The sequence below is a fragment of the Malus domestica genome, chromosome 06 (genome assembly GCF_042453785.1).
Source record: "Malus domestica chromosome 06, GDT2T_hap1".
NCBI classification, from domain to species: Eukaryota; Viridiplantae; Streptophyta; class Magnoliopsida; order Rosales; family Rosaceae; genus Malus; species Malus domestica.
This window is the reverse complement of record NC_091666.1, coordinates 3,124,113-3,135,073: the sequence shown is the minus strand read 5'-3', so window position 1 is coordinate 3,135,073 and position 10,961 is coordinate 3,124,113. Positions and strand designations below refer to the sequence as shown.

Sequence of the window (10,961 nt, the reverse complement as noted above, 5' to 3'; positions counted from 1 at the left end):
ATAACCCGTTTCACAATGAGGGGTACCCAAGAAGAAAAGAGAATCTTTCACACCTTTAAATTTAAAATTTACCAGCAAAGGTCTTAAATCCAAATACACTTTCCTCCTAAAAAATTGTTCTCAAAGTAAAAAAGGCATATGGGCATGCGGTTGCATGTGGTGTTGAATTTCTGATTATATTACACACGCACACAACACACGCACGCACACAACGCACGCACAGAGAGACTGAGTCTCTCTCGATCCTTCTTCTCTCTTCTCATTACACACGCACACAACACACGCACACACACAACAACCCACAGAGAGACTCCTCAGTCTTTCTCGATCCTTCTTCTCTCTTCTCTCCTTTCTCCCTTCTCCCACACACAGACACAGAGATCTGTCGATCTCTCTTCTCCCTTCTCCCACACACACGCACAGAGATATGTCGATCTCTCTTCTCCCTTAGCCTCGTCGGCGTCGTCTCTCTGGAAACTCTCATTTCTCTCTGCACCGAGTCCGAGACCCACATACACACACGCACACCATCGCATCTGCTTCAGGAAGACACCCATCGTCATCATCAACCTCGTCTTTCTCCCTCTCCTTCTCGTCCCTGCAACTCGGCGAACGTAGGAACTCCAGCGAGTTTCTTGAATTTCTCCGGTTAGGTAAGCTTCGATTTACCTCTTTCTGTTCCACATTGAAGCTTATATGTGAAATTTAAGTTCAAAATCGTGTTTTTGCAAGGTTTTTGGGACGAAATCGACTCGGGTTCGCATAGATCCATCTCCGGCGTTCTTGTCCGAGTGCCCAGTTCCAAATCTATTGCGATAATTTCGAAAATATCACGATATTATCAATAATATCGCGATATTATCACGAAACCCATTTGGATAGTTATAAAAATATCGATCCCCTTAAAAATCGATAATATCGGCGATATATCTTCCTTGGTTTTAACGTAACCCGCACTCGCTCGCTCATCTCTCTCTTCCCTCTCCGCTCCAGTGTCCAGTTCTCCCATCTCCCAACAAGGTAAATTCTCTCTCTCTCTCTCTCTCTCTCTCTCTCTCTCTCTCTCTCTCTCTATATATATATATATATATTATTATTATTATTAGAGTAATGCTAGGTGCAGTAGATTTTGGGAATTGGGATTTCTGGTGTGGATATGATTGGGGAAATTGGTCGACATACTCCAGCAGGTGCCATTGTAGAACTATTCAATGGATTATCCATACCAGTTGGCCCATCACAAAACCGCCATTGGTGACCTCTGGAGCTTTTTCGCAGTAATCACCCGCGAAGCTGTCCAGTTCTGCTCGATTGAACTTCCTACTTTGAGTAAGCTCAATTTCTCTTTCTTTGAAGTTTGGTACTTTTGAAATGTAAAAAAATGGTGATTTGCATATCCTCTAGTTTACCCTTGTAGCTCTTAATTTTGTGGAATGCGAATGTTCTGCTTCTTTTTTTCTGAAGAAAATGACTCAGTAATACGGCTTGCAGATTCTTTGATGATAAACCACTCCTAAGTGCTAACATGTATACATGGAAGCAGATCGTGCCCACATCGAAGCGGTTGAATGATGTCACAAAGTATTGTCAAGGTGAAACGAAGTTGTATTTGCTCCTTTTTTTATGTCCTAGAGTAATATAAACTTCGGTTTTTCAATGGTGAAGAGATCCATGCATGTACAATCGCGATAAAGGCTTCCTGATGCTTGTTTTCATTTTCAATGCAGCATTGCGTATTACTTTCATGCATTCATTACCAAATTTCTCAGCAGAAGTTCATTCTCCGGATCAGGAGGTAGTGCTTGCTTTGGCAAGCAATGTGGGTGACAGACTCTGCATAATTTCAGCGAAGCCTTGCGGTTAATGAGAAAATCGGGCATACACATCACTAGACATGGTTGCCTGTATGAGACAGCACCAGTCTATGTGACTGATCAACCTAATTTTCTCAACTCTGCTGTTAGAGCTGTTACACAACTTGGGCCTCATGAGTTACTACGAGCACTGAAGAAAATTGAAAAGGACATGGGTCGTACTGACGGCATAAGGTATGGTCCCAGGCCAAACGACCTAGATATATTGTTCCATGGAAAGCGAAGAATTAGTTCTGAGATTCTTAGGGTTCCCCATGAACAAATTTGGGAAAGACCATTTTTAATGGCCCCACTAATGGATTTACTGGGGTCAACTATTGACAGCGATACAGTTTCTTGTTGGCATTCTTTCTCACTGCATTCTGGTGGGCTTTTTGATTCCTGGGAGAAATTGGGCGGTGAACCACTCGTTGGAAAGGAAGGACTGAAGAGGGTTTTACCCATCGGAAATGGCTTTTGGGACTGGTCAACGAAAACCGCGGTAATGGGTATGTTTAATCTGACCCCAGATCGTTTTAGTGATGGAGGAAAGTTTCAGTCTGTAGGCGCAGCAATTTCTCAGGTTCGCTCAATGATTTCAGAAGGGGCAGATATGATTGATATTGGTGCACAATCTACGCGGCCAATGGCTTCTAGGATTTCAGTTCAACAAGGATTGGATAGACTAACTCCTGTCCTAGAAGCGGTTCTTGGGCTGCCTGAAGCAGAGGGAAAGATTGTATCTGTGGACACATTTTATTCAGAAGGTGCAGCAGAAGCAGTCAGTAAAGGTGCTCATATTGTAAATGTTGTATCTGCTGGGCAGTTGGACAATGCAGAACAGTGAGAACCTGCAATATGATAATGCTTGTAAGCAGGTTGCCTCGGAGTTATACTTGAAAGTGAGAGAAGCTGAAATATTAGGCATCCCAGCTTGGAGGATGATAATTGACACTGGACTTGGATTTTCAAAGAACCGTGAACACAATTTGGAAATCTTAATGGGGTTACCAAATATTCAAGCAGAGATTGGGAGGAAAAGTTTGGCTTTGTCTCGTGCGCCCATACTAATTGGACCTTCCAGAAAGAAATTTTTAGGTGAAGTTTGTAATCGCACTGCTGCAACTGAGAGAGATGCTGCTACTGTTGCTTGCAGTTCTAGGCGGAGCAAATATTGTAAGAGTACATAATGTAAGAGATAATGTAGATGCTGTGAAACTATGTGATGCAATACTGAGACAGAGGAGATCTATTCCTCCAAGTTAGAAAAAATGATGACAACTCAACCCATGAAAAGCATAAAAAACAGAGATTGGCGAAAAGCGTTTGACAGCCGGGAAAATACTCACGAAGAGGGAATGGATGAGTTAGCATCTGTTTTGAGGTGCAATGTAGGGCGGCGGCCAATGAAGTGTCTAGGGCTCTCAGTTTTACTTTGTCTTTGTTTCTGTGACCAACCACAAAGGGAGCTATTTCAATTTTCAGAGGAAAGGATAAACAATATACAAGAAAGGCCGTGCCCATGCCCAGGCCAGGTAATTGCAATTATTTTATTTTATTCTATTCGTCAATTCAGTCATTAACTGATTAAAGTGAAACTGAAATCATTGGGGTAACCTCTCTTCTTTTCTTTTGTTGTTTTGGTTGAAAAGAAAAACTAAAAACGTTCGGGAGCCAATTTTGCTGGTCTTTGTGTGTACTAGGAAGTAGGAAGGCATTTACAACCTTCTGAAATTCACTACTGAACATGAGGAGCCTGTCCGATGTACAATGATTTTCCTTTGATGCTTTTGCCTAATTACATATAAATGAAGTTATTTTCCAATCAACCGAAGGCATGATTATTAAAAGCCAAAAATTATTTGTTGTAAAAGAGTACAAGAATTATTAAAGTTACAAGCAGTAGTAGAAGCTCAATCATGAATTCATGATAGATTTCTTTACAATTATTGATCATAGGCCAGAGCCACCAACTTGCTATTGCTCTAGTGTTATCTCTCGTCCACAATGTTGGAAGAGGTCGCAAGGTTGAATTCTCCTTCCAGGAATGATAAAGCAAATAAATAAATTATAGGCAGTAACCTAAACTATGCTTTCCATAGGATATTAGGTTCAAGCCTCCTCATGGCAGAAGAAGTTGCTGGATGAATGATCTCTAATGAATTCACATCCCAACCCCCACCTCTCCAATAGGAATAGTAAACTGCTTGAATGTGAGCAACTTTCCCATGATCTTCTCCACCATCAGGAAGTAGTGACTGGATCAATTCATCTGGCATATCGAAAAATTCTAGCAATTTTAAACTTTTTAAATGCTCGATGCCTGATGGGACCTTCTTCAACAAGTTGCAGCGCTGGATTATTAACTTTTCTAGACAGGGCATTGCTCCCTCATCTATGATAATCTCTTCCACTCCTTCTAATTTGTCGATACCTAATAGCTTTAGACTTGGAAACCCTCCTTCCTTAAAATGCAAGCATTCTCCATCATAAACCTGAAGCAGTTCAAGATGTACCAGATTTGGCAAACCTTGGAGATGTACCAGAGGATCCTCCTTTAGCCGACTCCATTTCAAAAAGAGTCTCACCAGGTTATGAAGAGAAGAAATCCAGTGCGGTAAGTTTTCTAAACGCCCTGTCAAATATAGTCGCTGAAGGAACTGTGGAGGACAAGAAATTTGTGTCAGATCAATTATCATCTCCTTCTCCACAGAAGATACAGACAGCGAGCGAAGGTTGGTCAGCTTTTCAACCGATGAGCACACGGTGACCCCATCTTCTGTCCTCAACTTGAAAATGCCCAACCTCCTCAGTTGATTCATTCTGCCAAGTTCGGCCATTAAAGCACCATTGTCATGATTTGCCTCAATAAAACACAGCTTTTGGAGCGACTGCAAGCCACATATTCCTGCAGGAACCTTAACTCCAAATCTGGAATTAAAGCGTGCATAAGATTCAACTTCATACCGATACACCAGGAGATGGCGAAGGCGCTTGAGATTCAAAATTTCTGGAGGCAACTCAACAACAAGAGAATGTTTAAGATCCAGGGTCTCTAGGTTTTGAAGCTTCCTGATGGAGCTTGGGATTTGTTTCACCTTGGTATCCCTCAAACTAAGATACCTGAGAAGAAGAAGGTTGACAACCTCTCTTGGAAACATGTCTAGAGGTGCACCTTGCAAGTCTAATACCGTAAGCAGCGGAAGACCTTTAGGAAACAATTTTGGTATCGAAAACTCAGTAAGTGAATCTTCTACCCCAAAAATGAGCAGCGAGCGTAGATGAGAAGGGGTCCTCTTTGGTATTACATTCTGCAATGTGTTAAAAATTGACAGGCGTCGAACTTTGTCCGGCCACATAGTACCTTGCTCTTTCTCTATTGCTGCAAAGTTTTGCTCTCTAGACTTCGAGATGATAATCTCCCGTAAAAGATCATGGATCCGGCATGATTTAACCCTCCCGTCGGTTGCTATTTCTGCTGCTTGGATCAAACTTCTGTCCAATAGCTCCTTCAGGTAACTCTCAGCAACTTCTTCTGGTGTCTTTCCTTCCCTTTCAATAACAAATCCTTCAGCCATCCATAATCGAATTAATCTCATATGGTCGATTTGATAGAGGTCGGGAAAGATACTTAGATACAAGAAACAAGACTTGAGATGGTATGGTAAGTCACTGAAACTGAGGTACAACAACTTTTTCATGTTATCAAGTTGGCCATTTTCCTCAATTTGAGCACCAATGCTTCCAGAAACGGCAGCCCATTCCTCTATGTTTCTCTTGTCTTTTGTAGCCAGAACAGCACTGATTGCCACAATTGCAAGGGGCAGTCCCCCGCATTTCCTTAAGATACTTTGACAAATTCCCTCCAAGTTGGGCGGACATGAGTTTTCTGGAAATGTCTTCCTGCAGAAAAGAGTCCAAGACTCTTCTGGAGACAAGGGCTCTAAATGGTAGACCATACCGTGGTTTTCCATGCTAGAGGCAGAGGCTACAGCAGCATTACGGGTAGTGATCATTACACGACTACCATTACCGTTGTGGGGCAGTGCATGATTGATGGCATCCCACACATCGTTGTTCCAAAGGTCATCTAGAACAATCAGGTACCTGGTCTGCTGCAGTAATTTTTTGATTCTCTCTCTTAGCTGGTCGGTGTTCATACTATCAACTTCTTCAGGGACTGGTTTCCTGATAACTTGGAAGATTTTCTGAACTACGTGTCTTAGGAGCCGCTTTATCTTGAATGGTTGAGAAACAGTGATCCAAGCATGTACCTTAAAACGTTTCTGAACTCTTGCATCCTCGTACACTTGCTTTACCAAGGTCGTTTTCCCCAGTCCTCCCATCCCAACCACCGAGATTGCCTGGCGTCCAGATTCACCCGCCATAAGCAACTCAATCAGCTGCCTTTTGGGCTCACCGATTGCCACCAGATCAGCCTCTTCCAGCAAAAGGGCATCGCCTTGACGGAACCAAGGCTTCCGAGCCTTGCTTGAGCCAGGGTCAACATCAAGCTTGTATTTGACATGTCCCTCGGAGAGGCTTCTGATCTTTGATTTGATGGTTTGGATATCACCAGCAATTTGTCGCCGGGCTATTAATTTCTTGATGATGCGAGAAAGCTTACGAAGGGATGCATGGAATCCATGCCTATGAACATGTGAATGGGAAAGCCTGAATTTATCAAGCGCATCTTCAATCTCATAAGCCACATCTCTGACTTGTTTGACCCACACTTTGAGCTGAGGGTCGTCATCTTCCTTTGCATCAGCAACTCTTAAGAAGGCCTTAATGCGCTCCAACTCATCGATTATATCCTCGATCTGGGCTCGGACCCCTGAGAATAGCCTCACCTCCTGTTCAATCAAGGAGGTGAGCCTGTCGAGCAAGAAGGTAACTACACTTTCTGCCATTTCTTTTGGCTTTGAACTTTTGTTTTGAAACTGAGAAGATGATGTATGGTTAGTGTTTGCTGGGAAAACAAAGGGTTTTTTTTTTTAAATCTTAAAAAATATTGATGCTGTTTTATGTGAATTCCTGCCTCCTTTTTATAGGTTATATGGTGGTACAAGAGAAATGGTCCAATTTTATTGCTACCACAGAAATGGTCAAAGTTTTCTCTCAAACAATTTGCTCATCTCTTTACTTTGCAGCTTCCTTATTTTTTTGTTTTTATCTTCCTTTGTAAGCTACCAGGAAAAACTGAATGGTGATGGTCCAGTTGTATACTTCTCTACTAGTAGGTGGGAGGCCATTAGGTTCTAACTCCTGTGGATAGCGTTCAATATCAAGTCATCCACCCTGTGAAATATCATTGCAATTAAATAAAAAGTTTTTTTATTTTTGTGTTCTATGTGCCCTCGTGGTTTGGATTTTTCTGTTTGACTTTCCGGGTTCAAATTTTCACTCTTCAATATAATATTAGTTAGTGTAGAATATCGTTTGTACGAAAAAAAAATATTGAATAAAAGGTCGAGTTAGACAAAGTTTAGTTGCGTGGGTGATGAAACAACACGTTGCCGCATATAACCGGATCTGGAAGCAGTCGTTTGACCAGTACAAGTTTCCTAGCAATTACCCAATCATCCATCTTTATGGAGTATTAATATTCCTTAGGCTTTTTATCGAGTATTAATTGTCCACCGTCCATTATTTTGATTCTTCCATTAAAAAACTTCGTTAAGTGGTTCATGAGCTTTTTAACGGGATGTTGAAAATAATAGATGATGGATAATCTTAGAAACTACTTCTATTGATTTTAAACCGCAGGAACCAAAGTTATGTATCATGCAAATCTTAGAAATCATTTTAACTAAAAAGCCTATTCCTTTTTTTTTTCTTCCTATGTAAACTACGCGGAAAAACTGAATGGTGTTGTAATCCTCACTGTTAATAAGTGAGAGGCTATTAGGTTCTAACTCATGTGAATAGTAAGTTCGATACCAAGTTACTATGGCTTGGCCAAATTATCCACCTTGTGAAATATCGTTGCAACAAAGTAAAAGGTTTTTTATTTTTGTTTTTTATATACCTTGTGGTTAGGAGTTTTCTCTTCGACCTTCTGAGTTCAAATTCTCTCCCCTCTATATAATATTGACTCGTGTAAAATATTGCTTGTACGAAAAAATATATTGAATAGTTGAGTGGGTGATGAAACAGCACGTTGCCGCATGTAAGAGGATCTGGAAGGAATTGTTTGAGCAGCACAAGTTTCCTAGCAATTATCCAATCATCCATCTTTGTCAATTATTAATATTCCTCGTACATGAATTAGATCCTCACCCTCCATTTAATTCAATCTTTACAACCGATGCTAACACCAGGAGCGCTCTAGGACTAATCGATTAGTAAGTTAATACACTGTTAACCACTCATTTGGATTCATTCTACAAAATGAACTCATGATTTGACCGTTCAATTATTTAAAGGAAAACTAATGAAAATGATTTGAAAATTTTGAGTTTTAACTATAAGAACAAAATAAAGGGTAAAGTAAATAGTACTATGATTGACTTTTTAGTGTAAAAATATGGTTTTTCGTTGTTTTTTTTTTTTGTCAAAATGGTTTTTCGTTATAGTAAACAATATTTGAAGCTTTTCGTTAAAATTTTCATTTTTTAATCATCATTCATACATCATTCTTACAAATATAAACTCAAATTGAAACTCATGTAGCGTCACACATTTCAATAATATTCGACAAAACTGTATTCGTTTATTAATCATATTTCAAATAACAGGAATGTGGATTCACTGAATTGCATGATTATTTATTATTATTTATTTATTCTCAAACAATGATTACACAAGTTGAGGGAGAATTCTAGGGGCGGAATGTTTCAACAAGACGTGTTATTTACAAATAAATCACACCATGTCAAACCAAAGATCGCAAGCTGCCAAATAAAATGAGGGGGAAAAGATCAACAAGGGCAACGATACCTCAAGAAATTACAAGTGTTTACAAAAATTAGTCAATGGAGTATATCGCGCGTTTCACTGAAATTGGACTGTCAAGATTGGTCAAAATAGGCAGACAGCCTCTTTTAGAGATGCAGTTGGAGATGCTCTGATGAACAAACTGTTACAATTTACATGTAGGCATCAGAGCCTTTTTGTTATGTCACGGACTCCATAAGTATCCCCTATTAAGGCCTCAATGCATCGATATTATCCACACGTAACCACTTAAGCCCAGTCCCCTGGTGCTATCAAGCCCAACAGACCTCAAGTGAGATTTTATCTCAAAAAGGCATGGTGCAATTAGAAGTGGAGATTATTGTCGTACTTCTCCAATGAGGGACTTTCCTCACATCCATCTTGGCTTGTATCGAGCCAGCCTTTTACACCAAAACTTTTTGACACGCCTGACCCTGATATTCACCAAACACCAAGGTAGACACATGCTGGCCGACACCCGAATGTGAAAAAGCCATATTAGGATGCATAAGAACTAAGAATAAAACTTGTAAATTTAATTATAATGAAAATGCATTTATGAAACGTGTTCAGAATATACAACTAATCTAAGACAGTAAAAAGGAATAATATAAAATTGAATGAACAAAGAGATGGGTCCTACACCAAGAGGACTCGAAGATGCCGATGCAGGAGTGCCTTAAGGTCGGGATTGTACACATCAAACCTAAGTCTTGAGGAAGCGCAAAACAAAACATGAGTGAACCAAGTTGATATATAATTAGGAATAAAACAATTGATCTTTAACGTACTAACCTCCAGGTTTAGATAGCATAATAAGTAATAGGTTTTTTCCGAAAACCCTAGCATGCAATAAAACCTTTCATAAAACATATAACGTATGTAGGTTGCTTAGTAGTAGTAGCACAAGGCATATATATATAACTTCATTCGCCCGAAGGCACTTTTGGCCGAAGCCAATATATAAGTATCATCCACCCGTAGGCACCAACCAAACACCCAGCCGTAGCCAATATGAATATCTTCCGGCCTAAGCCACCAACCTACGCCTAGTTGAAGCCAATATAAATATTTTCCAGCCGAAGCCATATATAAGTATCATTCGTCGATAGGCAGTATCATTCAAGTAACCACTAAATAAGCACATAAAAACATTAACATAATATTTCTAATATATATATCTATCTATCTATCTCAATCAGAGCTCAGTAGCTAAAACGTCTTATCGTAAAACCACGTTCACAATATATATATAGTCATCAATCATATATACCACAAGGAACGTAAAGTCAATAAAGAATGCTAATTCATAAAGTGTAAATCCAATTTACTCATAAACGTTTCATAAAACGTAACCAATAAATCATGTTTTTCATGTATGCATTTCTAATAGTAAAATATGCATTTTATAAGGGATTCACTCACAGATACTTTGTCATTGAAGAACCGTGCAATTAGAGAGGATGAAAATGCCATAAACAATTGCACCTAAGCACATAAAGGTACCAATTAATAAAACTTTATCATAACGATTGAATTTCGGGAAATGGACGTCATAAACGGATTCAAGACGTTGAAAAACATAAAGGGGAACCTTGGGTACCCCCACGTGCCGCCACAGGGTGGCGGCCCCGACGACCACGCATCGTCGCACGCGCCGTCACGCACCATTTTGGGTCATCGTCACTGCCATCACAGTACCTTCGGTGGAGGCACGTGTGCTCCGCGCACTGGCCAAGGGTTTGGGATCTGACTGGGTTAGGCTTGGTTCCTAGGCTAGGGCCATTGGGTTTTAGGTTTGGGCTTGTAACTAGGTTGGGTTATAAAGGTCACAATTATGCATTTGGGCTAAGAGTTTGGGTCGGGGTCCATGGCCTAAAGATTTGGGCCGATTAGGGTTGCAGGGTTATTAGGCCGGTTTCGACGGAGAAGAAAGTCGGAGCTTCCCCAGCTTTGGTCAACCTCGAACCTCAACTACAATCTACGATCTACCCACCAAATTGAAGACAAACAAGTGTAGATTAGGATTATACGTTTGGTTTCCCCAGTAGTGGCCAGAGTTGGCCGGAAAAGTCGCCTGAAAGTCACGGCATTCTTGTCGGAATCTGGAAAATCCTTTCCTAACGGTTCTTAGTCCAAAAACTACTCAAAGACATCACAAACTCACTC

The 10,961-nt window shown here is 40.4% G+C and overlaps 1 protein-coding gene and 1 pseudogene across 1 annotated transcript; one reads left to right on the top strand and one right to left on the bottom strand.

Annotated features, from left to right (window-relative positions):
• The first annotated feature begins 951 nt into the window (after positions 1–951).
• Positions 952–3,770, top strand: LOC103409485 (folate synthesis bifunctional protein, mitochondrial-like; annotated as a pseudogene).
• LOC103436838 (disease resistance protein RPM1-like) lies at positions 3,715–6,815 on the bottom strand. Its single transcript, NM_001328943.1, is given in 1 exon segment — positions 3,715–6,815. A coding segment is annotated over 1 exon segment (2,826 nt). The 5' UTR covers positions 6,767–6,815; the 3' UTR covers positions 3,715–3,940.
• Positions 6,816–10,961: the final 4,146 nt, after the last annotated feature.